At 40.1% G+C, this 27,572-nt stretch overlaps 1 protein-coding gene across 1 annotated transcript; it reads left to right on the forward strand.

The window, feature by feature from the left end:
- Nucleotides 1–12,434: 12,434 nt before the first annotated feature.
- On the forward strand, nucleotides 12,435–27,336 carry LOC115637395 (disintegrin and metalloproteinase domain-containing protein 32-like). Its single transcript, XM_030538644.1, has 11 exons — nucleotides 12,435–12,440; nucleotides 13,802–13,878; nucleotides 14,104–14,293; nucleotides 15,637–15,702; nucleotides 18,003–18,169; nucleotides 18,476–18,557; nucleotides 19,622–19,758; nucleotides 21,966–22,149; nucleotides 24,774–24,864; nucleotides 26,456–26,564; nucleotides 27,327–27,336. Exons 1-11 carry the CDS (start codon nucleotides 12,435–12,437, stop codon nucleotides 27,334–27,336), a joined length of 1,119 nt encoding a protein of 372 aa, XP_030394504.1.
- Nucleotides 27,337–27,572: the final 236 nt, after the last annotated feature.

Raw genomic sequence — 27,572 nt, forward strand, 5'->3', positions numbered from 1 at the left:
CTGATCCCCCCAGCCCTGTCACCCCCTGCGCTCCCCCCAGACCCATCACCCCTGCACTGCCCGTCACCCCCTGCACTGATCCCCCCCAGCCCTGTCACCCCTGCGCTGCCCCTGTCACCCCCTGCACTGATCCCCCCCAGCCCTGTCACCCCCCCAATCCCATCACCCCTGGTGCTGCCCCCATTACCCCTCGCACTGACCCTTCCAGCCCTGTCATTCGCCCACTGCCCCATAACCTCCTGCACTGCCCCCGTCACCCTCAGCACTGCTCCCCAACCCTGTCACACCTGTGCTGCCCCCCACCCCATCACACCGCATTGCCCCCCCAGTCCTGTCAGCCCCCCACTGCCCCGTCACACCTCGCGCTGACCTCCATCACCCCCAGCACTGCCCCCGTCACCCTCACACTCCCCTACACTGCCCCCTGTGAGCCCCCACACTGACTCCCACTGCCCCGTCACCCTCAGCACTGCCCCCCCAGCCCTGTCACCTCTTGTGTTGCCCCCTGACATGCCCCACACTGACCTTCCCAGCCCTGTCACTCTGGCGCTGATCCACATCACCTCCCCAAGAGAGAGCACTCCCCTAGCCACCCCCTGCACTGCCCCATCACCTGCTCCACTGACCCCCACAGCCCCATCACCCCCTGTGCTGACCACCATCACCATCAAAGGGAGAGACCCCCAGCCAGCTCCTGCCTTGCCTCCCCAGCCCCCTTCACTGACTCCCCATCCCCCTAACGGAGAGTTCCCCCCCCTGCACTGACCCCCACAGCCCCCGATCAACTCCTGCATTGCCCTGCATCATCCCCTAAGGAAGAGACCCCCCCAGTACTGATCCCCTCACAGACACCCACCCAGCCACCCCAAGAGGAAAGACCCCCTCCACAGTCACTGACCCTTTCCTCATAGTCACCTGTTTCACTGCCCCTTCTCACAATCACTCTAAACTGGGAGAGGTGCCCCCTAGTTACCTCCAACAGGAGAGAACCTCCCCTAACATGAGACTCCCCCACAGTCTCCCCCAAGAGAAGAGACGTCCTCAGAGTCACCCCCCAGGTGGCATACACCTGCCCCTTAGTCACCTACTTCACTGACCTCTCCCCACAGCTACCTGCTTCACCAACCCATTCCACTCCCCCTGCCCACTGGATCCTCTGAATCCAGGCGAGATTTCCACCCACCCACCCCCTGAGACTGCTAACAAGGAGAGATTCCCCCTGCACAGTCACCTGCTTCACCGAGCCCTCTGCCCAAAAAAGCCCTCCCAAATCCTACACCCTCTGGGGAGGGAAGGTGAGTTGAGTGTGGAGCTAGAGCAGAGAACGAGTGAGGACTGGAGTTAGTGGAAACTCTTTAACACAGGCTGGGAGTTGTATATTGCAGTGCCAATGAAAGAGAAGGGGTATGTCTACACTATGGGATTATTCCAATTTTACAGAAAACAATTTTTGGAAACAGATTGTATAAAGTCGAGTGCACGCGGCAACACTAAGCACATTAATTTGGGGATGCGCGTCTTTGTACCGAGGCTAGTGTTGACTTCCGGAGCATTGCACTGTGGGTAGCTATCCCATAGTTCCCGCAGTCTCCCCTGTCCATTGGAATTCTGGGTTGAGATCACAATGCATGATGGTCCAAAAACAGTGTTGCGGGTGATTCTGAGTAAATGTCATCAGTCAATCCTCCCTCCGTGAAAGCAACAATCATTTTGCTCCCTTTTCCCTGGATTGCCCAGGCAGATGCCATAGCATGGCAACAATGGAGCCCGTTCAGCACTTTTTCACTGTCATCATGTCTACTGAATGCTGCTGACAGATATGGTCCTGGAGTGCTACACAGCAGCATCCCCTTGCCTTTTGCAAGTTAGCAAAGTCGGTTATCAGCTCTACTGTACCGTCTGCTGCTTTGCAAGTTGAAAGACGATTACCAGTCATACTGTACCGTCTGCTGCTGTCATGGATGCTCCTGGCTGGCCTCGGTGAGGTCGGTCGGGGGCGCCTGGACAAAAATGGGAATGACTCCCCAGGTCATTCTCTTCTTTAAGTTTTGTCTAATGGAGAGTCAGTCCTGCCTAGAATATCAGGCAAGCCTACTAAAGAACCAGAGAGGTAAACGGCCACTCCGAGTCAGAGCCCCAGACATCCTGCAGAAATGATGAGCTGCATGCCATTCTATGGGGTGCCCCTGGAACAACCCCACCCATTGCTTCCCTCCTCCCCTACCCCTTCTGGGCTACCAAGGCAGTTATCCTCCCATTTCTGTGATGAAGTAATAAAGAATGCATGAGTAAGAAACAACACTGACTTTATTGCCTCTGCAAGCAGAGATCAAAGGGGGTGGGGAGGGTGGCACTTGCTCAGCCTGTAGCTGAAAATGGGAATCTGTGACAAGCACTAGGGATAGAAGCACAGGCAGGACTGAATCTCCATTTTGTGTGGGCCTTTGGTTGACACTGGTAAAATACAAAATGTCTCAGGATATGTATGTTGGGGGACAGTTCTAAACAGCAGCTTAATTTTTTTATTTGCAGCAAAATGTAGAGGTCTAAGTATCTGATTGTGATCCCTGGTAGCAAGGGGTAGGTGCGACCGCACGGTGCTACTGACTGGAAGAGCAGCCTGAGGCAGAAGCCTCCAGCTGCCATGATATTCCAGGCAGGACTGAATCTCCATTAGACAAAACTTAAAGAAGAGAATGACCTGGAGTAATTCCCATTTTTGCCCAGGCACCCCTGGCCAACCTCACTGAGGCCAGCCAGGAGAACCCACGGGATGACGATGACGGATATCAATCCTACTGTACTGTCTGCCGTCCGCAAGGCAAGGCAACGGGATGCTGCTGTGTAGCGCTGCAGCACCGTGTCTGCCAGCAGCATCCAGTAGACATACGATGACACTGAAAAAAGGTGAGAAACGATTTTCCCTTTGCTTTCATGAGGTGTGTGTGTGGGGGCTGACGACATATACCTTGAACCACCTGCGACAATGTTTTTGACCCTGCAGGCTTTGGGAGCTCAGCCCAGAATTCAAATGGTTTTCAGAGAGTGCGGTAACTGTGGGATAGCTACAGTCATCAGTTGCCCCTCCCTCCGTGAGTATCCATTTGATTCTTTGGCTTTCTGGTACCCTTGTCTCAGCTCCTTAAGTTTCACGCAGCCTGTGTCTATGATGGCCTTGGAGATTTTTTCAAATGTTTTGGCATTTCGTCTTTTGGAACGGAGTTCTGATAGAACAGATTCATCTCCCCATACAAAGATCAGCTTCAGTATCTCCTGTACGGTCCATGCTGGAGCTCTTTTTTGATTCTGGGACTGCATGGTCACCTATGCTGATCAGCGCTCCACGCTGGGCAAACAGGAAATGAAATTCAAAAGTTTGCGGGGCTTTTCCTGTCTACCTGGCCAGTGCATCCGAGTTCAGATTGCTATCCAGAGCGGTCACAGTGGTGCACTGTGGGACACCATCGAATTGCGGCCACATTAACCCTAATTCAAAATGGCAATATCGATTTCAGCGCTACTCCCCTCGTCAGGGAGGAGTACAGATGTCGATTTTAAGAGCCCTTTATATCGAAGTAAAGGGCTTCGTTGTGTGGACGGGTGCAGGGTTAATTCGGTTTAACGCTGCTAAATTCGAGATAAACTTGTAGGCCAGGCCAAGGAAAGATGTGGGAGGATTCTGATGGTATAAATAGTATTGTACCCTGAATGTTCCTCTCTGAGCACCTGTGTCTCTGCTTCTCCCACAATTTTCTCTCATGGTATTCCCTGCCATGCTGGATGACAGCTGATCTGTCTGTAAAACTGTTCTCTTCAAGACTGCATCTGATACAGCATTTATATAAAAACTTAACTAATGATAACTAAGGCCTTGCGTACATGTACAGCGGTGTAGTGGTAGTGATGCAGCTGCGTTGCTGCAGCACATCTGGTGAAGACACTCTGTTCTGATGGGAGAGAGCCCTTCCATCAGCATAAAAAAAAACACCCTTGCAAGCAGAGAAGCTATGCGGACAGGAGAGAAGCTCTCCTCCCACTATAGTGTTGTGCACTTATGTCCGTGTAGCTTGTGTCACTCGGGTTGAAATATTCACACCCGAGTGACAAATTTTGCCAACATAGGCAGTAGTGTAGACATAGCCTAAAGCGAGGGGCAGTGGAGAATAGATAGCTGTTTACTGATTTATAGATATACATTTTAAAAGCAAATGTATTTACAAAGTGGATATATTTGAATGTCTCCCTCACTCATCATTTATCTTTTTAGGCCCTGATCCTACCAAGACTTACACATGTGCTTAATTTTTGTTAAAGTGAAGCATGTATGTAAATCTTTGCAGGCTGATACATTTCTTGGGGCAGAAACCTATTTATGTCTGTGCTTATACAGCCCCTAGCACAGTGGAGCTTTGCATCTGATTCAAATATCTAGGTATGTTTGTAATGTTATTCTTACATAAAAATAATAACTAACATATTTCCCTCCTTTAGGTTCTCAATTGTTTTTGCACATCACAAATCCACGGAGGATATCCTCAAATATAACTGGAGATCTGGTACTTGTAGTTAAGGAATATATTTGTTCCCTCTCTGTATAATTAGATATTAAATTATATAATAAATATGTGTAAATGGAGGTACAGTGAGAATCTGTTAAAATCCTTTAAATGCTACAATCCTTGTAGCCCATTTGTGGCTATAATGTGTAAGATGTTTCCAGTGTTGCAGTGAAATATCCTACAGTCCCTCATTGGGCCAATGTGTCTTTGAGAAGCGATGTATATTTGGCAAAGTTCTGTGGCACTGAAACCAGTAACCTTAAAGTGGAACTACAAATGTTTTATAAAATAATTTGGTTGCTAAATCAATAATAAACAAGTAAACTCAAAACTACAAATAAAAGGGCAACTTATTATAATCTATTCATAAATAAATTTACAATTTAAGGTACCACTCTTGCAAAGACTTAAACGTCTATAACTTTTTGCACGAGTAGTAAACATTCTGATAAAGAAAGCCGACCCCAGGCTCAAAGGCCGGGTCTTAATCAAGTTAATAATCATATCAAGGCCTTAGGCCTCAATCACACTAACATATAGCAAAGTAAAAACATTGATTTTATACTAACCCTCCTGAGGCTCACTTTCTGATTTTACTATATTATACACTACTATCAACACTATTATGTTACTTAATGCTGCTAAATCACAGAATGCTGCTATAAGGGGTTAAACTGATATAAAGTCCCTTAAATAACCCATCCATCACTGCCAAAATAAACTAACAACTGCTAGGTTACTGTAGTTTATCAAGCAGCTTGTGCACACAGAAAAATAACCTCTAATAAACTTGGCCACATATGCATTTTGGACCCAAGTTCCTCAAATTTGCTTGAGAACATAGCTGCTGACACTGCAAGTAGGCGAAAACCAGGTGTCAAAGTCCTAACAATGACAAAAACCCGTAAAAAGGGGAAGTTGCAAAAAAGCAGGCTTGCAAATTAGCTCATAACCGGTATAGTAATGGTAAAAGTTTTTGCAGATGGTTAAAAAGTGTCACTGTATTAACCAAATATGGTATCCTCGGATGTATAAGCTCATATGGTAATTTGCGGTTTTAAGCTATATAAACCCAGGTATTATTGCTGTAAGGTAGAGCGACCTACCTCTTGCTAGAGGTCCTGTCGACTCTCCCTGCATATATGCTTGTAATCTTTGATTAATCAATAAAGGAGCCTCAGGCTGTCTGATCAACTCAACTGACTGGTGGTCAATTTCCACGACAATTCTAAAACCCATTGAAATCAATGGGAGTCTCTTCACTGACTTGCTTTAGATCAGGCTTCAAATGTGCAACTTGGCAGCATGGCTACATAAGGTTTGAAAATAGTTTTTCCATCAAGTTTTTTAAATCTTAAATTTGGGTTTCTGTGTCTTTCCTGTGATGAGTCACAATACCATAAACATTATAAGGGGTGATACCTGCAGGCAGGGTGGATTTGATTTAAATCACTAGTCAGGAAGACTCAATTTAATCATGGATTTCTACATAAAAGTGCATTCTTGTTGGTTGTTATAACCTTAATACATATTCTTCACAACTCAGAGATAGATGTATGTTTCATTTTTAGAAGGTACACACTATACATTTTTTAAGTGATTTATTTTGAAGACTTTTCAGGTGAGTTTTACAGCTATATCAGAAAAGGAATGATTGTTTGGTTATTTCATTTACCAAAGATAATTGAAGCAGATATTTAATAAGTCATTGGGAGGTGAACTAGCTCCAATTCAACAGGTTAATAATTAATATTTGGAGGATTTTCTTGCCATTCTGTATTAGGAGAAGAACATCACCAGGCAGACATTTAAATTTAAAGCAACAATGTTATGTATTCTGGATTTTTTTTCAACAGCAAACATAATATTTTAACAAAACAAGCATATGAATTTAGTTAAACAATCAAATTTTTTAAAATCAGGTTTGTTTTTGTTAAAATTGCATTAACTAAAATAGTTAAATGAAATATTTGTTTCTAAAAAAATATTAAATTGACTATGTCAGCCAGGTCAACACAAGAAACTTAAAATATTGGCTTCTGCAGCTAACTCAGTCATCTTCACCTTCATTTTCCTGTTTGTTCATAATCTGGAAAAGAAAAACAAGCTTTCCTGCTTTTTCAGGTCCCAAACGATATCTCAATTTGGAATGAATTCGTCCAAAGGAAGAAAATATTCTTTCTACACCAGCAGAAGAAGCTACTGCTGTTAAAAGTGAGATTATCACTTCAACAGTCTCTGAATCCAAGTATTTAAGTGACTTCCACCAGTTACTGGTGTGACTTTCTTTAAAACATCATCAGCAAAAAGATATTTCTTGAATGGTTCACCCTTAGCTCCAAAGTTTGTTATAGCTGGCATTATGGAGGGATGATTGCTGGATGTCCATGTCATAGCCAACTCCTTTTCTTCAGCAGTTAAGGTTTGACCCTAGTACTGAGTATTGAGACTATTTCCAAGAAAATGAGCTGGAGATAGTGCTTGTCCCATTCGTTTTGTTTAATGCTTGTAGTTTAACTCTGTCATTGCATATTTCTCTTTTTAAGATCTCACTCAATTCCTTCCAAATTTCAACAGTGTCAGCAATAAAACAGCTATTTCCCTGCATTTTGTTCAAGGGTACAGAAATAGACTTCAAGGTACTCAGCATGTGTTCAACATTTCTCTTAAGCCCAATGTTGAGAACTTTGGCTGTGACAGTGCCATCTATTTTTTTCACTATTTTGTTCACAAACTGTTGTCAGATTAGGCCAGTTCTTGATATAGTGCTCAAAACAGTCCACTACTGAGTTCCATTGCATGTCTTGTGGGAGAGTTCGCTTGATTCCTCCCCCTTTTTCTGAGCCGCTGCTGCAAAGTGGTTGTTATGGAAGTAGTTTGCAATTTCAACAACATTAGCCTTTATTTCTGGAACAATGAAGTCTTTGGCTAGGAGGTGCATCAAATGAGCACGGCAACCATATGTTATTAGCTTGGGACTCTCTTCTAAATGATTTCTTTTTATCTTGGATACATTTGCAGCATTGTCTGTGACCAAGCTGCATACTAGACATTTGAATTTTTTTCACAGTTTGTTATAGCTTTTACTGCTACTTCTTGTAAGTATTCTGCTGTGTGCGCATTTCCTGATGCATCAATTGTTTCTGTAAGGAAGACATTCCCTTCTTCTGTTGTCACACAAGCACATACAACAGGATCATTGTGGACCTTGCTCCACCTATCAAGACTAAGGTTAACAATTTCATCCTCTAGACCTTTTGCACACTGCTCAATTTCACTTTCATACACTTTATCCAGCAATTTGCCTGTGACATCTGCTCTGTTGGGTGGACTGTATCCTGGTCTTAATGACTGAACTATGTTAGTGAAGTGTGAGTTCTCAATCATACGGAAAAGAGAGTTTGTTGCATAAACAAACCAGGCATTTTTTTCATCAATTACCTCTTTTTGTAATCTGCTGGTTCTTATCACAAACTTATCTATGGTGGTTTTTGGATGATGGAGATTTTTTTTCCTTTTTGCTACAGGTGATATACTGTGGCTATGTGACACATATGATGTGACTGAAACACTATCATTGGCAGATAACTCTGAAACTGTAGAAAATGATGGTGATCTTGAAGGTGAATAGTCTTCAGAATCCTGTATGTTGAGGATGGATTCTCCTAAACAAAATAAATCAATACAGTTATTTAATTATTATTACTATATTGCTCATTTAGTATTACTCATTGCATTCCATGACACTCAGTACTACTTTAAAGGTGAAATTGTAAAAGGAAGATCTACCTATTTCAGCTATTTATTTTTTATCACAACTGCATCTAAAATGATAGTACCATAGAGTAACAACTATATTTTTTGCTCAAACATGAGAATTCAAGAATAGTCCAGAAGGAAGACACGCAATCCTGAAGAAAGAAGTATAAAATAAAGAAGTCTTCAGTCACAACCTGAAGATCCTGCATGTTCAGACATGTTCCTTTCATCATCTTCAACACGGCTTCCTCCTGAGAAGGAACACTTCTCATGCTGTTGTTTCATTCAGACAACCAGGTCTTGCATTTCTTTGTTGCACTGTTTGCATTTTGCGCTCATGTCTGTCTTACCCAGAGGTAGAGGAACTTCATTAAAATATTTCCAAACTGGGTCTCTTATAGGTTATAGGTTTTCCCTTCTAGTGAGAGAATAGTATGGTAGATCTCAAATCAATGAAGGCTACACTCAGAAAGACCTCAAGACTTCTGGAATATGCTGCTCAAACAGTTTCACTTTTGTTTCTACTGCCTGTCCCTCCCGTCTCACATTTATCTCCAGACTTCTTCTCCTTGTCCAGATCTATTTCACCCCCAACAAGCTTCTGTTTATTGAACTTTTAGAAACTTTGCACTTTTAGAGAGAGGTAAGGGATTGACTCTTTGTACACAAATTTGGAGAGGGACAATAGGGTTGAGGTCTGTTATTTCTTACCTCTGTATATTATTTATTTATTTAAAAACATTTTTGCTGTTAACAAGCATGTTATCTCTGGAGACACAAATCCACAGTTTGAGAACTGCAAAAATAAGCAGCTCTGATGGTATCTTCTGGACTGAGCACTGAGTCCCATTGGGTAGATAGATTAACCTAAATAATCTATACAGAAGCCCCTGGAACCCCATAACATTGGGTCCCTAATTCATGAACTATTGGAACTCATTTACAAAACTCTTCTTAAACATTACATGAATATATTGTCTCATACTATAGAAATAGAATTTATAATCCCTATTCCATGATGAGATGTCTTTGAGCTATAATTTATTGTAATTAAAACTATCTTTAGATAGATTTTTTTCCTCAAAAAGCATTTTATCAAAAAAATCCGATTTAAATGAAAAAAATCCGATAAAAAAATAAATCATTGATTTTTATCCACCCTGCCTGGAGGTCAGAGCAGGGGACAGGCTAGAACTTATTTCTGGCTCTAAATTCTCATTGTATAGTCTGTTTGAGGGCAAGTCATGTCAACCTAATGCTTCAGTTTTTCTATTTGAATTTGCATCTGACGAAGTGGTTATTCACCCACGAAAACTCATGCTCCAATACGTCTGTTAGTCTATAAGGTGCCACAGGACTCTTTGCTGCTTTTACAGATCCAGACTAACATGGCTACCCCTCTGATACTTAACATTTTATTAATAACAGTAGAGAGTGACAATGAAAACTTACGTTTACATATATGTCTTGGAGATTAAGGGAGGGGCCTTAAATCATGTTATTCTTTAGCAAAAATCTTCAGTAATTCTCCCCCCAAATTAACAAGAGCATTCAAGTGTTGGTTCACAAAAATAAGTAGTAGCATCTGATTCTAAAATTATGAATTCCTTTGTGTGACTTTGGAATGATGCTCTTCTGAATTAGGTGAAATGTGTTATTTCTACTTCCATCCTATTTGTCCACTGGATTAATGGCATGTATCCGGGTTCTAGATTCATAGAATCAATCATAGAATCATAGAATATCAGGGTTGGAAGGGACCTCATGGGTTCATCTAGTCCAACCCCCAGCCGAAAGCAGGACCAATCCCCAACTAAATCATCCCAGCCAGGGCTTTTTCAAGCCTGACCTTAAAAACCTCTAAGGAAGGATTCCAGCAGTCTATAATATTTTCAGCAGATTCCCTCACCAGCTGAGGCTATGACGTTTCAGTTCCCCTTTTATTCATTGCAACTTCCATCAGCTGATCACAGTCACTGTCACTGGCATTTTTGCCTTTGCACACAACTAGATATCTTGAGATGGAATTGGCTATTAAATTATTTTTCCTGTGTGTTTGACATAAAATATAGACACACATCTTGAACACATGGAATAGTGTATGTCAGTCAAAGGGTGAGTGGTGGATGAGCCTTTTTAGGAAACCACAGACAATCATTCCACAGAGTATTGGAACGATACAGGACAGTTGTTTTGGTAGCTGTCAAGAGATGTCAAAACTGCACTGATAATCATGTTACTGTCCATCCATTTCCCATTAAGAAATATTTGTGGTGCATTTTTAATTTATGTTCATGTTTAATAAATGCAGAATTATGTGCTTTGCAAAATACTGTGTTACTGAATTCTTTTTTTCTCTGTCATTCTGGATGGTTTAGGACCAAGTATCCTATGTCATTACAATAGAAGGGACACCGTATACTCTTCACCTGAAGCAACAGTAAGTGATTGACTTTGTTCCTAACCCTTTGGCTCTTATCTGTTATAAATCAGTCATGTGGCTCAAAAAAGGTTCTAATAAGGTTTATCAAATATTCGATAATTTGTCTTCAACTTCCCTTTCTTTTCCAATAATTGGTTATACTTTTCAGTCTGTAACAGTACAAGCTGACACTTCTCTTTGCTGTAGCCTCAGTTATTCCTAGTATTGTGCACTGACAATAGGAGAATCTAAGATTCTCTAATAGGAAGTATTTTCAGAGATTCATATATTCTTCAGTTTCAAGACTTAAGCAGAAGTTTGAGAAGCTGACTGGCAAACAGGAAAAGAACTTGGAATCCTCAGAAGGGTTTGTAGATATGTGATTTGAGAGCTGCACATAACTGTCACCCCATCTAACTCAGCAATTTTCCAGTCTGAAAGAAACGATAAAACATTAAATTGTAACTCAAAGAACAAAACTAAGGGATGATGCAAATCATTGCAGCATGTTGAAAATAGTGTGGGCGCTCTTTAAACTTGCAGGAATGTGTAATCTTTATTTTTTAATTCAAACATTTTTTATTCTCTTTTTTATAGATTATTTTTATCTGATGATTTCAAGGTTTATACTTACACCAAAGGGAGGGCTGTTCATTCTGATTTCCCACATATTAAGGTAAGATGTAATTACCGGTACTTTGTTTTGCAGCTTCTTAGTATTTTCAGAACAGAGTTGCTGTTAGAAATACTCTCTGGGGATTTTACATTTTTTTAAGTATCAGAAAATCTCTCCCTATCTTTACTTATTTATTGCTGACATTCTACTAATCCTGGCATGAGATTCTTGAAGGAAACATTCTCTATGGAGAATTAACAATAAGATTAATTATTTCAAGTTTATTTTGGTTGGCTAATTAGCAACTTTTTCAAGAAAATGACTAGTTAGACTGAAATGTGCTTACAGTAGTTAACTTGCAGAATGGACATTAAAGGAGCAAACATATTACTTGTGCTTAAACTCATAGGGGAAGGCCAAGACAGGAAAATTGAGGATTTTCTACTGTCCTGTACATTTACCATGGGTAATGATTAGATCCTTCATCACAAACTGTCCCCCACAGATTCTCTACTCCAGGATTTAGCTGAAGCTGGTGTCACACTAGCTGCCTTTTCTCCTAATATAATCCATTGCTTAATTTATTAGCATTTCCTCACACAAGCTAATGTGCTTTTTCTGAAAACAATAGGAGTTGAGGAAGTGCAGCATACTTCCGAATGGATCCCTTAATTCCTTCTCTCAGAGTGCTTTATTGTGGTCTCCAGAGTGGATCTGTGAAAGGATCCCAAGAGGTAGAAAAGTGGGTCACTAGTTGCTCTCCCATTGGGTTGTCTCATCTAGATGCATGCCCTTCCCTCACCTCCATATAATTTTTAAAGCATATAATCTTTTTTCTTTCTCATCAAGACACTTTTGTTTATGGTTTGGCATCTCTCCAAAGCTTCTTATTCCCCTTCCCTCCCTGTTCTTTCATTCCTACTCTTTTTCCTGCCTTTTTTCCATCATTGGTGATTTCACCCTCTTTCCTCTGTTTTCTCTTTTAATCACTATCCATAGGCTCAGTCTTCTTCCCTCCCTGTGCCCCACACAGGGAAGGGGTTGCCTCAGGGGTGGGTGAGCACCTCCTTCTGACTCGATGGAGGTAAAGCAGTGGTGGGCAACCTGTGGCCCACCGGCCGCACGCAGCCCATCAGGGAACTCCGCTGGTGGGCCACAAGACAGTTTGTTTACATTGACCGTCCACAGCTCCCAGTGGCAGTGGTTTTCTGTTCCCGGCCAATGGGAGCCAGCTTGCGCCGCTTCCCACAGCTCCCATTGGCCGGGAACGGTGAATCGCAGCCACTGGGAGCTGTGGGCGGCCGTGTCTGCAGACAGTCAATGTAAACAAACGGTCTCGTGGCCCGCCAGTGAATTACCCTGATGGGCCGCAGGTTGCCCACCACTGAGGTAGAGTATGATGTTTGGCTGTTCCTTCTGCAAAGTAGAGCAGGAAATAGACAAGAACTGTGAGCAGTTCCAGCAGTTACAGGGCCTTTGCTATGAATACCACTAGGAATTAGTGCTCAGCTTTTGTCTGAGGGCAGGAAAAGGGAACCATGCATTGCTTAGCAATATAACAGACAGACCCATGCTGTAGGAGAATCTCAGAGCAAGGGCAGGCTGGGTTTGGGCATTTGCTGCAGCCTAGTCTTTGTGATGGGGTGGATCTTGAGAAACCATCTTTCCAAATTTTGAGATCTACCTGGGAGCATAGAGCTTAGGCTCTCTAAGGAATTACCTTGAAGCTATCACTGTCTCCTCCCTTCTAAACCATTTTGTATGTCTTTGATAGAAATATAAGAATGAAAAAGTCGGGGCCAAGATGCAATCATAAGGGCAAATCCAGTCTTTTCCATACAGATACAGAATATTCTTGTGCATTGGTACTGACATTTCTGGTGTGGAAGAGATCAGGTGTGTGGACGTTAGAGGGCTGCATAGGACGTGCTGGGCCCTCTGTGTCACTGAACCCTTCGACATGTGAGCCCCCTATGCGTCAGTGCTGAAGTGGGGGAGGAGGCCAGAGTGAATATGAACATGCTGGGGAGTGGTCTGGGGGGTCTGCAATGCAGATCTTCCCAACTCCTTTCTGCTATCCTACCGGGGAAACATGTAAAGGCCTTGCATAGACTACTTTAGCCATTAGGATGAAGTATCCTATGCAGAACAGCAATGGAGCCACTCTGTAGCCTTGGGCAAAGGTTCCTCCTCTTACAGTCCCTCACTCATCTCTCCAGCTCCCAGCCTAGTTACTCTGGCGGGCACTGACCTCAGACTTTGAGTCATAATACTGAGATGTGTTCTAGCTCACACTTCTATTTTTAGATGGTTTCAAGTTCCATACAAGTGTCTGTGGAAGCTCCAAAATGTATAGATAAGTGGAGATGACCTGGTTGGAGAACTATACTTACTGATAGGCAAGCTATTCATTTTTCTTTGATTTTTTAAATTTTTTTTATTTAGGATGATTGCTACTACCAAGGGTATATTGCAGGCTTTCCCAATTCACTTGTGACACTCAGCACCTGCTCTGGGCTCAGGTAATGAAATATTTTAATATAATTTTAATATAATTAATTATAATAAAACCTCTAGTAAAATTCAGTAGCCCAGATACTACTGTGTGGTAACAGTTGGAAAATGGTGACTTTTTAATGGTGCCCACTATACATAGTATCTACCATTTAAGGTCTCAAGCTGATGGCAGATTAATTCAGATAATTTTATAACCTTATGTATGTAACCTGCACTGTTTGCTTTTTCAGAGGGCTATTGCAGTTTGAGAATACTAGCTATGGAATTGAACCCTTGGATTCTTCCCCTGGGTTTGAGCACATTATTTATCAAATAAAGAATGAAAACATTCAGAGTCCACTTTTTGCAAACAACTACACTGATATAGGGAGAGAAAAGGTGACAAGAAAGGTGTCTTATAAGCTGCATACAGATATTGAAGTGAGTGCTGCTTTTTATCATAATGGTTGAGATTATGTCTAACCTGAAATCTAGGGCATGGGAAATTCACTGTGATGGTCTTGAATCTGGATTTAATTTTTAATTATGTCATTCATATGCAGAAACTGGGCATATGAGAGTCATTACTTTGGTAAGAAACAATAGTACTGGGAATAAGTTATTTGTGAAGAAATGTGATCCATTAGCCTGAACATGATGCTCCTTGTCACCACGATATCTGCAGACACAATGTTGTCCCAAATTCAGGGGAATATTCTGTTTCCGTCGGGATGGCTATCTCTGTCATGCACAACTCAGGCCTGAGGCGTTTGAATGAGGATAACTCCTGTAAATCTCCCTGATTAGAGTCTCCCTGTCAGCATTAAACTGCAGGTCTAATTTTCACTTGCAAATGTAAACAGTCATGCCTTATTTTTGGCTCCCTACTTCTACTTTAAGTACTCCCTCTTGATGCCCTTTCACTGGGGCTTGATTAGAGGATGGATTTTTAATCGTGATCTTCCACAGAAGAAAATCCTTCTCCTAGAACTTCATGTGTAGATCCTGTTTGCTGGGTCAAAGAAGTTATTGAGGACCACAGAGACAACAGACAAGATGTTGCTGGTGCCAATGGTAGAGAGTGGACAGTGGCTGGAGGGACATTTAACTATCCCACCAGAGAACTGGTGGCATTTCAAAGGGCAAAAATAAGACCAAATGGCATAGGAGGCATGAAGATCTCCAGAGATGTTTGAGGTTTGAGGCCTTGGTCCCCCAGAAGCTTCCATTGGACAAGGGAAACCAATTCATAGAGTGGAGTGGGAGGGAAATTATTTTTGATTGAGACTAAAATTTGGCATCAGATTGTCCGATTTTTCACTTTTCAAGGATCTGGAAAGTGATGGCATTTGGCTGGTTTGGCCAGCTGTGCATATTACCTCTGTGGTTCCTTGGTTGCGAAGTTTTGCTAATAATGAAGAGTGAGTGTTGTTATCAGTTATGTAGTCTGCTTGTTTTATACTCATCTCTATTTTCTTAATATTGTGATACAAAATTAAGACCAAATTATGCTGAAGTTTTTGGAATCTGTTATTGTTATTTGTATTACTGAATCTTTTAGTTGAACAAATAATGTACCATAGGTTTATAAGGTTATGATTGTTTCCAGAAATATAGAACTCTGTCAATGAAAGGATAATGGTGGTGTTTTTGAGCAGCACAGCTGAGCATAGGTAGTCAAGCTAAAAATCTAGTGTTAAGAAATGTACCTCATATTCACAGTGTTAATAAGTGATACAAAAGGTAAAATGTTGAAATACGAAATGTTGAAGGCTTTTTTTCAGTCAATGTCAGATGTCACTAAATCCCCCAGATACCTGGAAATCGATGTCATTTTGGACAAGGGTTTGGTAAGTCCATATCAGTCAAATTTGCTTTACTTCATATATTTCCATTACTTTTTAAAACATGTCATAAAAATGCATGGTTTTAAGGCTGTCCTTCTAAAGGTCTGGGATGTAATAATCAGCTATCAGTAAGGTAAAGATTTTGTCTTGGGTATTTTTAGTAAAAGTCACGGACAGGTCACGGGCAATAAAAATTCACGTAAGCCTGTGACTTGTCCCTGACTTTTACTAAAAATACCCCTGATGGGGTGGGGAGGACAGTCAGAGCCCCAGCTGCTGCTCCTGAGGCCACTTCTTCAGTGGCAGTGGCCACTGCTCTGGCCCCAGGCCGCTGCTCCATCCCCAGGCCACTCTTCTGCCGTTGTTCCTGGGCAGGGGCTGACAGCTATTCAAGCCCTACTGCTGTGGTGGGCTGAAGCCAAAGAAGTCATAGATGTCGGTTAAAATAATGGAATCTGGAATTATCAGATATATAGTAGCCATTTTGTCAAAGGATCAGTGCATATTTTGTTTATGGACTTGGAAGGAAACTGAGAATTAAAATAATTAGACACATTTAAATGCTCAGAATTTGAGGCTTATGTGAACATTCCACTGCTTCATGAGAAATGACTGACCAAAAAAATGTTGTACTGTAATGATTTTTAGCTGTTACTTAAAGAATTGTGTTATTTTCTAGTACAACTATCTGGGTTCAGACAAGGATCTTATAACACAGAAAATAGTCCAGCTTCTTGGATTTGTCAACAGTGTAAGTTACTGCATTTTTGTTTCATATTAAAATGAAATTTGGATGTTTTACTTTGATATTATTAAAGGTCAAAGATTTTCTAGATTTTCTCATTTTCTCCAGGGAATTGTTTAATTTTGATTTTAACTCTTGGCTCTCAAGCTTTTGGCTCATGACAGCAAGGAGATCTTTATAGCAATTAGAGAAAAAATGTTTAAGTGCTTCACCTCAAGCTTGTGTCGTATTTCCCTGAAGTCTTGTCTAGACTGGTTAAAAAGGTAGGGTTTTTAAACGTACTGCCTCAGACAGATATGTTACGTAACATGTTTTAATTCAATGATGTTTAAAAACACATTAGCACCTAGTGTAGGCAGGTTTAGCCTCTTTCACAATGTTAGCCAGTCATAATCAACCCTAGATTCCACCCACAGACCATGGTGCTCTCATCCATCTGAGAGTATAGGAACTCTGCTATATACCATCTCCAGTTTTTGTCCATTTGTGTCCCTCAGGAAAGTGAAAATCTGTCTGCCTGTCTATATGGGGCAATTTTACCAGTATAAGGTGGCATTTGAATATAAACCACTAAGTTATGCCAGTGTAACACGCACACGCACACACAGAATCTCTTTTTCTGATTTAGTTTATTAGCAGTTTAAGCTAAACTGAAAAAAGCCACCCTTATTCCAGAATATGAGTGTCCACACAGGGGTTTTATACTGTTAACTACAGCAGTATAATTATAACAGTATAACGGGAAAATGTTCCCATGTAGACAAGCCCTAAAATTGTTTTATTCCCATTTTAGCATTTGTTTCGGCTCTTGGTTCTTTTATTTTTGGTTTCTAATTAGTATTTTACTTTTATAAAGTTTTTTGTCTAGCTTTATTATTTGTTTTCTGTTTGCCATAAGTCATTTTGATTCTAGGTGTCTGCTTTTCTCCAGAGATACAAACAGTAACAGATCTCCACTCTGTAATCACTTGTCCAGAGCCCTGATATCTCTAAACCTGTTGACGCCAGCAAGGGTTGCTCCTCAGTGCTTCCAATTTTCCGTTTCTTCCTTATGTCTCACAAAGGAGGAGGAGCTTTGAAGAGATTGCTGCATTGGTGCATCTCTAGGCTCCTTAAACAGCTGCCAATCAGAAAATCCATTTTTTCCCTGTCTAAAATTTTCTGTTCTCATTCAGCCTTTTGTACTAAAAAAAATGGAAAATTTTTGTTTGCCTCTGAAATTGTAGTGTTGTGGACATGATCAGGGTTAGGGCTTATAGCCTGTTATTTATTTGAATATATGCAATAGATATGAATCCTCTCTTTATTTATAGAAACCCCTCCTCTCAGAACCATTGGGTTTGGTCTGCTGGGCAAGCACTATATATTTTGTTTGCATTTTTCTCTCCCCATTCCTCTTTTAGTTTTACAGATGTTGGAGAGAAGTGCCATCGCAATCAAGTGCTGTTGTATGATGTCCATTTTGCTCAGTTGGGCCTTTAGCTTAATCTTTATAAAATTAAAATACTGCTATGCATAAAACATAATTGAACATCTGTTTCTTCTGTTGTATTTTCAGATGTTTACCCCCCTTAATATTACAATTGTATTGTCTTCATTGGAGTTTTGGACAGATAATAATAAAATTCGTACAACAGGGGAAGCTGATGAGATACTACAAAGATTTTTACAATGGAAAGAATCTTACCTTGTTCTACGGCCACATGATATGGCATATTTATTTGTGTAAGAAAATTTCTCTATTATTAAAAAAGCACAGTGGAAATCTTTTAGACTGTCATAGCATGGACCAACACAATTCCACAAGACCAACAAATATCTCTTGTAAAAATAATTGAACAGACACTATGAATTATTATAAATATAATTCTAGATGTACTGTGTTTACAAAATATTTTCAGATTTCTCAGAGTGTTTATATTGTAAACAATAGAAAGTAAAAGTTAAACTATACGAAACAAACAACATTGCCATTTTAAACACTGCCGTGAAGAACATAGTTATATTCAAGAGTCTGTTTTTGTGTTTTAGTTACAGGGACCACCCTAATTATGTAGGGGCAACATTTGCAGGAAGGATTTGTCTCAAAAACTATGCTGGAGGAGTTGCCCTGGTATAGTATTATTGGATTTACACAGCTAGTGAACATTATAACACTGGCTTCAGAAGGAGTGGTGGTGGGTGCTCACCATCCGTGAAGAAAGAGCTCATTTGTATTTAGATGCATTAAATATGGATTTGGATGCTTGACTTTAGGCACTTGGTTAGAAAAATCTGGCCTAAAGTGCGTAAGTGTATCTTGCAATACAACTTTGAATTTTAGGGTTTTACTTGCTCTATAGCAGGGATAGGCAACCTATGGCATGCGTGCCGAAGGTGGCACGCGACTGATTTTCAGTGGCACTAACACTGCCCGGGTCCTGGCCACTGGTCTGGGGGCTCTGCATTTTAATTTAATTTTAAATGAAGTTTCTTAGACTTTTTAAAAACCTTAGTTACTTTACACACAATAATAATTTAGTTATATATTATAGACTTATAGAAAGAGATCTTCTAAAAACATTAAAATATATTACTGGCACACGAAACCTTAAATTAGAGTGAATAAATGAAGACTCAGCACACCACTTCTGAAAGGTTGCTGACCCCTGCTCTGTAGTCTCCTCCTAGCCCTTTAAGGTACTTTAGAGCTGTAGTTCGGAAGATGCTGAGTACTCTGTCACTAATCCAGCAAAGCACTTAAGCATGCTTATCTATAACTATGTGAGTAGTCCCATTACTTGGGACTGATCATTAAGGTTAAGCACAATTTTAAATGTTTTGCTTCATCAAGGCCAGAAGTTAGCACTTTGCAGGATTGAATCTTAAGAACAATTACCATATGCAATACAATATGCATTTCTTTTACATATTGCATGTCAGGTTCTGCACTGTTTTTCACATCCTGGGCATCTTCATTACTCTCATTTGAGTTTTCCAGAATGTAAGTCAGCATGAACTTTGGCCTTGTATTGAAGGCAAGCACCTTAAGGTTCTTTACGTAAAAGTATAGACATTTTTATAAAATACGACCTGACTATATTGGGCAGGAAACCGAAAGATTTAGAATTTTATCATCATTTTTGTTTCTTTAACTGAGTTACTTTGATGATAATTTTCAGTTTTCTTCTTATTTAGTATCAAAGGGCTGTAACACTGGAGACATTTTCAGTCATCATTGCACAGCTGCTGGGTCTTAGTCTGGGAATAGCATATGATGATTCTAGGGACTGTCAGTGTTCAGGATACACCTGCATAATGCACACCAAAGCAGTGTAAGATTTTTTTATTTATATACCTCATGTAACATTGCATTATTATTATTGAGAACTGTTTTCCTGTGACATGCAAGTTCAATCATTATAAATGACCATTGGTTATGATTTAAGTGTTTGTATGAAGTGCTGAGTGCCTGCTGTGAAGTGTGAGAACCCTCAAATTAGCTTGTTGTCAATGGAAGTCTTGGATGACAGTTATGTATACCAAAAACATAACTTATTTCTAAAGAACATATCTGAAAATAATTTTTCACATCTGCATGCAAGTATACATTATTGATGTTTATATTGTAAGGTTCATAGTAGGCTTTGATTATAGATTTTTGTTATCTTTTCCATGTATTAATGAGCTTAGAGTGGAACAGAATTCACTGTTGGCTCATTCATATTTTTGTAATGCTTTATTAAATTAGTTTTCTGTTTGTGTGATTCTGCATGGAAAGAGTTAATTTTCAAATTCTAGCATGATTAGGGTGACCAGCTATCCCGATTTTATAGGGACAGTCCTGATTTTGGGGTCTTTTTCTTGTATAGGCTCTTATTACCCCCCACCCCTGTCCTGATTTTTCACATTTGCTGTCTGGTCACCCTAGGCATGATCGTTACAATTACTGTCCATCATGTGCTTAAAATCCGTTAGACCATTGAAAGTGGTGGAAAGAGTCTAAAGTCTGTTGGACAAAGTTGGCAATAGTCTGCAAGTCTTCAATAAGGGAGCAATCTCACTGAAATCTGTGGGATTGCATGCTTGTAACAATGCAAAATTTGTCCCATGGTATTCACTGGGCATTACTTTGCTCTTTTTCCAAGAAAGTGCTTTTAATTATTTTTTAGATAAAACATTCAAGGTCATATGACTAAGCTTGAAATTGTATTTTCAGTATATATAGTCAGTTCAGATAAGATCAAGCCAAGCTAAAAATGAGCTACTCTGTACTGCTCCAGAAATCTTCTGAAAGTGTTCACAAGCTAATAAGCTAACCAGTGGCTCAGGGAACTGTCAGTAGGATCATTTAAACCTGCTGTCACTCAGTCAAATCCAAGCGGCCCTATGGAAACAGATGCCTGTGACCAAGAGTGAAAGTAACTTATGGGACTTACTGGTACTGCCGGAGTCCTTAGGGGGTGTGGCCTCAACCAGAAGAGGTGTGGCCTCAACCCCTGCCTCCTTTAAATCCCGGCCCCAGCTTGGCTGCCAGAGCTGCAGGCGGGATTCAAAGGGCTCTGGGCTGCCCGCTGCAGCGGGGAGCCCAGAGTCCTTTAAATCCCCACCGCGGAAGCCGGTGCGGTCCAGCACAGTGTACTGGCTCTTGCCGGTACGTCGTACCGGACCATACTGGCTTACTTTCACCTCTGCCTGTGACTAACTCAGTGAAACTGTTCACACACTGAAGTGTTTTCAGTATTGGGGCCTAGGTCTATTGTGACAAATAATCATTAGGAGCTGGTGGCAATTAACTTATATGAAATGAGTTCATAAATCCAAAAGGAACTATATTATGCTCATCTGTTCTGGCGTTCTGCATAACACAGGCCATAGAACCTCACCTGGTAATTTGTTCATCAAATAAGTAACTTCTGTTTGAGGTATGGCATATCTTTTCTAGTTCTTAATGACAGATGTTCGTGTTAGAAAAACCATCATCAGAATCTAGCTCTACAATGAGATTGTTCAACTTCAGTTTATTTTTCTCGGGTACAGGGAGATTTGATCTGTGTATTGATAAAATGGCTCAGGATATTGTAACTCTTTATTATTTATGTAATGTTTTGTGCATATGTGATTTAAAGGAAACTAAGGCCATTATAAATAATCCAGTGATGTGATTTTGTTAATATTTCACAAAAAGTTTTAGTTTATAAGAAAATAAATGAAAATGTATTTCCATTATCTGTTAATAACCCTAACATATTTAGGTATTCCATATTTTACCTCTGGGAAGATAAAGGCACAATTAAGTTAGCAGATATCTCTGATAAAGGAATATTAATATCTTTCTCAATAATAAAACAAAAGGATGATATTCTAGGTGCTAATTTCTGCCAATTTTTATTCTTAAGACATTATTTGAATGCAGTTTTACAAAATGAACGGAAAGACCCTCAGCTGAATATTTTGGAAAGTAGCATTAATGATACTAAGTACTCCAGGATCAGTAAATATTTTCAATTGGTATAATTTTTCATTGATAATTTATTTTTAGACATTCCAATGGAGTAAAAGCCTTTAGCAGCTGCAGCATTAGAGACTTCAAAAGTTTTATAAAACATAAGGGAGGAGACTGCCTCTCTAACAAGCCCTATTTGAATATGTCCTACAAGAGGGCTTCAGTCTGTGGCAATCGTATTGTGGAAAGAGGAGAGCAGTGTGACTGTGGCTCAGCACAGGTTAGTTCTCACTACCAGAAAGCCTAAGTAGTGTAAAATTCCACTGTTCTCAGTTTAGAAGAATGATGCTTTGAGAGTTAGTACCCAACTGAAATTTGGGAAAGGCACTGAAGGTCTTACATATATTTATAAATAGTTTTCATGTTGGTATTAATCTTGTTGTAGCTTGACACTCATTTTTCTTTGGGGATCTTTCAAGTTGTTATTCTTAAGGAATGAGAATCTTGGACAGACAGACTCTTTAGAGAAGGAAAATTTTAGAATAGCTAATACGTCTATGGTTTATTTTTCAGGAGTGTGCAAAAGATAAATGCTGCACTAACAAATGTAGGCTTAAGCCAGGAGCAAAGTGTGGTACTGGATTATGTTGCCAAAACTGTAAGGTAAGGTGTATATTCAGGATTATCATATGTTTAACACAATTTCTAAATTTTGGAGAGACACTGTTCACTCCATAGTTAAAGATGAAAACCAGCTTTCCATTTGTGTGCACTCATACTCACACTTTATGAAAACTGTCCTTCATACTTGACATTTTCCTGGGTGGTCTTTGGCCAAAGGGAGCATTTTAATGAGCATTTTAAATTTGAATCAGACAACACTTTTCTGATATGGATGTTTGGGGAATACTTTGAAAATTCTTTTTTCCTTTTTTTTAGTCAAAAAATGTCTTGGCCTAGAAACTTTCTGGTGAAGTTCATCAACTTTGTCAAAGCTCAGAAGATCCATGGGTTTGATAGGGCTTAAGTGCCACAGTGGGCTCCACTGGAGCTCCTGAGTACTGCATGGGTGTAGCAGGGCAAGCACCCCGCTCCGGAGAGAAAGGGGTTGAAATCAGCTGCCCCAAGGAGCCAATCAGGGGAAGGCAGGTAGCAGCCAATCCAGGCCTGGTTGGGCTGGTATAAAGAGGGCTGTGAGTTAGGAGGCAGGCAGTCTCACTCCAGCATTGGGGTGGGAAGGACTGGGCTGCCTGGGAACACAGGGTATCTTCAACAGAGCAGTGTTGGGGGAGGGCAAGGCTGAGCTGAGCTGGGGAGCAAACTCCCAGGCTGAGGCCTATCAGGAAGACCTAAGGAAGTTCTGGGGCTACAGGGAAAGGCAGCAGGTCCAACCCCCCTAGCCAACGATGAGTGGCCATTGCAGACAGCAGTTTGCCCCTGAGTAAAGGGGCTAGATGAGGACTGGCAGTGTGTCACTGAGGTGAGGTGGGCTTAGGGGAATGGGGTTCCCTGGGTGATGGGCAGCACCCCAAGATAAGGGGCACTGTAGTCTGGGAGGGAGGTGGGACCTACACGTGGGAGAGATAAGGGGCTGCAGAGGGGTAGGTAACAGTGAGCGAGACACCAGCCTATAAAGGATGCTCTAGGACCGAGAGAGCTAATTCCCGGACGACCAGCTGGAGGCACCGCGGTGGTGAGTCCGTGCTATGCTACAATAGGCGTCTTATGACACACTATAAACCAGTGAGAGCCAGGATTATAACACAAGTCTTCTCAATCATAGTCTCCTATATGAACCACTAAATAATCCTGCCTTCTTTGAAAATGTGAAGTGCTATGCGAATGTTTTTACAACTTAAAAAATAAGAGAACAGTACTGCATAAGGGAGAGCAAGCACCTCTGTCTTTATCTTAGTCATACAGCTTTCTGTACAAAACATAGTTGAAGCATCTGCCCCAGAAAGTTTACAGACTAAATAGACAAGACAGACAAAGGTTGGGAGAGGGAAATAAACCTGGGGAAACAGAGCACAGGAAGATTAAATGACTTGCCCATGGTCAAGGCTGTCTGTGGTAGAAATGATAATTGAACCTAGTTCTCCTGAGTCCCAGTCCAGTGCCTTATCTACAGTTTCTCCTGCTCAGTTCCCTTACTTCACCCACATAAGGGTTCCCTTAGCCACTAGGGTTTGATGATCTCTTCCTTCCTTTGAAGTTCAGATTGGTATATATCTCATCTCTGCACCTTCTAGTGGAACAAGTTCTCCAGAGAGGGTCAGCAGGACTATTCACAAGTGTAAAATTAAGCATGTGCATAATTTTGCGGGATTAGGGCTTTACAATGAAATAATTCTGAGATAAAGAATCATATTTTACATGTCATCCAAAAGCTGACACCTCTACCAATATGATGTCTCCTGGCATCGTGGTGGGACATTTTTTCTGTACTGCCATAGGGGAAGAGTGCCATATGCTAAATCACCAGGGCCACTCTGACAGAGGGCTGGGGGTGGTATCTATTTATGTTTCATGATAAGGGAAAAATTGATGAAAATGATTTAAAAGAACCCTGGGTGACCTGCAGTCATACATAAAGTATATATATAAGAATTTTACAAGGAATTTTCACATTCATCACAGTCAGTGACAACCACATTAAACAACGTATATGTGGTTGTCTTATTTTCTTATTCACTGTATCTTTTCTTGTGCTTTACATATATTCTGTTATTTAAACATTATAGACCATAATCTTTGTAAACCATGCACAGTCTCCTTATTCCTACTTTTTTCTAGTTTAAGGCAAAGAATAAGCAATGTAGACCCAGGGCTGATAGTCAGTGTGATCTCAATGAGTACTGCAATGGGTCATCTGCGTTCTGTCCAACTGATCTTTATGTTCAGAATGGACACAGATGTGAACACAATACTGCCTATTGTTACAAAGGACGTTGCCAGTCTCCTGATATAGAGTGTCAGAGGATCTATGGAAAAGGTAATGGAAACATTATGTTCTTATTTCTTCTAAAATCAAGTTCCACTAAATGCTGTAATAATAATAATAAAGACTTACATAGCCACTTTCATCCATATATCCAAAACACTTTATAGCAGTGATTAACCATATTTATTCTTTTTTATTGATGGTGGGGAAATGAGGTATGGAGTGGCCAAATTACTTGTCTAAAGTTGTCCAGTGATAATAAACATCGTTATAGAGGCATGGCAGTTATCCAGAAGCTTAGATTTGATAGAAACAAAGTAAAAATGAAGTGGTGATTGTAAATTAAAATTCATTTATAAAATATGTCTTCTTTTTGCTAACCAAATAGCAAACTAGAAAACCAACTCCAAACAGATCTCACTGTTTGCTGCAGGTATATTAATTTAAATCATTATTCAAATCAGCAAGCAGGAAACCTTGATCTTAATAATCAAATTTAATCATGTTTTGCTTTGTCCTTTTTCACTATTTTCCTACAGAAGTGTTGCTTCTCACTGATTTGTAACCATTAAAACATTGTTGAATTGCAACTAAATATAGCCTTTTCTTTGAATTTTGGTATTACCTGTTGCTAATCACGAGGATATACAATATATGTACATTTATTTAAGCAGATCTATTGGTTAATATACACTTATTCAGATTCTTTATTTTTTGCTTTTTTGTTTTTAGAAAATGATGAGTGATGCATTTCATTTTTTAAATAAATGGCGATTAATTTTTTATTTCTGATTTGCGTCAAGCTCTATTTGGATGAAAATTGGAATTCAATTAAAACTGCACAAAACCAGCATTTACAATTTTTAAAAATGAGTTAAATAAAACAACCCTAAATGTGCTGGATACACAAGAAAATTTATCAAAACGTTTTGCTTTAAAACTAATGGATTTATTAAACAAAGGAAATATTTTAGTGAATCGAATTGATTTCTTCAGGTCACCATTTCCTTCATAATTTTAGAACCTAGTAGATCTTATCCTCTCACACCCCTAGTTTTTATTCTTAGACAGAAGAGGAGAACAAGCTTTCCTGCTTTTTCATCTCCCAATTGGTTTCTCAACTTTGAATGAACTAGTTTGGAACTGAACTAGTTGAATAAACTGAAATGTATAAATTATTCTCTTTGTACCTGATGAAGAGGCTACTGCTGTCTGAAGCTGGTTTAAGATTTCAACAAACTCTGGTTCCAGGTGCTTAGTCAGTGACTTCCACCAGTTCAGTGGTTTGACGTTCTTTAAAACTTCAGCAGCAAATGTACTGCTTAATATTATTTTTGTATTTAATTTAAATGATTATTAGATTATAGTAAATTTAGGCCTTAAATTTGTTTGTTACAATTTGAAATTTAATTTTAAAGAAAGTTTGTTTTTACAAAGAAAACTGTATTTAATTTAAATAAAAACACAGTTTGAACAGAAAGATATCTGATTTTTTAATACAGATTTTTATCCTTCCTGGTTTTCTCTAATCCATGTATAGCACCTAAGTACTGCAATGATAAGAATGTTAGAAGTACTGATAGATTAATAAATGATTTAGTGTTCCTTTTAATTATACTCAATCTTATCTCAAAACTTACAGGTTCTAAAAATGCTCCTCTTGCATGTTATGAAGAAATCAATAGTCAAACAGATAGGTTTGGACACTGTGGGAATGATCCGAAGAAAGGATTTCAAACCTGTAGTTGGATGTATGTTTTTAAGGAAAAAACATATTTATTTTCTGCTTTCCTCTACTGTATGGTGCAAATGTTTACTATCTGTTCAGACTGCTTTAATTTCTTTATAAAATTTCCATTTAGTCTCAGGTGTTCTGTATACAGACACAGAACACCTGAGACTAAATGGAAATTTCTGTATACCTGTTGTTGGTGGCCCATACCCTGATTGGGGTGACGGGCATAAGTGAGTGAGTGAGAGAGTTCTATATACATTAGCCTTGGCCATTCTCAAAGAACGTGCAGTTGTTGAGCATCTAGACCTTGATACTGTAGCATGGAATGCAAGTATTAGCAGAAGTTGTGCTTGGATCCAAGTAAGGTTATTGACTAGGCGTATTGCTCCACACTGGACAGAATAGACCTCAATGCCTTGCACACCTGCTTCCTCTTCCACCAGAAGAGCACATGGTACATAAAGGTTGAGGTGTGGGCGGTGAATGAACATAACTGAAAAAAAAACATGACCTTAAGTATAATCCTTGCATGTCCATGAAGCACAAAACTATTGGGGCAGGGATGGTGTCCCTAGCCTCTGATTGCCAGAAGCTGGGAATGGGCGACAGGAGATGGATCACTCGATGATTCCCTGTACTGTTCATTCCTTCTGGGGCACCTGGCATTGACCACTGTCAGAAGACAGGCTACTGGGTTAGATGGGCCTTTGGTCTGACCTAGTATGGCCATTCTGATGTTCTTATGTGTGCTCCACTGTGACCTCATTCCCATTTGCAGGCAAGTGTAATCTGGTGGATTTGCATCAGTTCTCTCATTATTTCAAAGATCAGTCTTCTGCCTTCCTTGCCCTGCTTATGACCTTGATATCAGTCTAATATGTGCAATACCCCATTTGTTTTCTACAGTTTCATTTTTCTAATGTATTGCTCAATCAGCTGTCACATGTATCATTTTATTTTCCTCTGCTATTGAATTTTATAGGGATGTCACATGTGGAAAGTTAGTTTGTACATATCCAAGTCG

Source organism: Gopherus evgoodei, chromosome 19 (assembly GCF_007399415.2).
Source record: "Gopherus evgoodei ecotype Sinaloan lineage chromosome 19, rGopEvg1_v1.p, whole genome shotgun sequence".
In the NCBI taxonomy this organism is placed as follows: Eukaryota; Metazoa; Chordata; order Testudines; family Testudinidae; genus Gopherus; species Gopherus evgoodei.

Coding starts and splice junctions, on each gene's coding strand:
- LOC115637395 (XM_030538644.1), top strand. Junction 18,170..18,475: donor GATATGGCATATTTATTTGT/GTAAGAAAATTT, acceptor TTTGTGTTTTAG/TTACAGGGACCACCCTAATT. Junction 24,865..26,455: donor TCAGAGGATCTATGGAAAAG/GTAATGGAAACA, acceptor CAAAACTTACAG/GTTCTAAAAATGCTCCTCTT.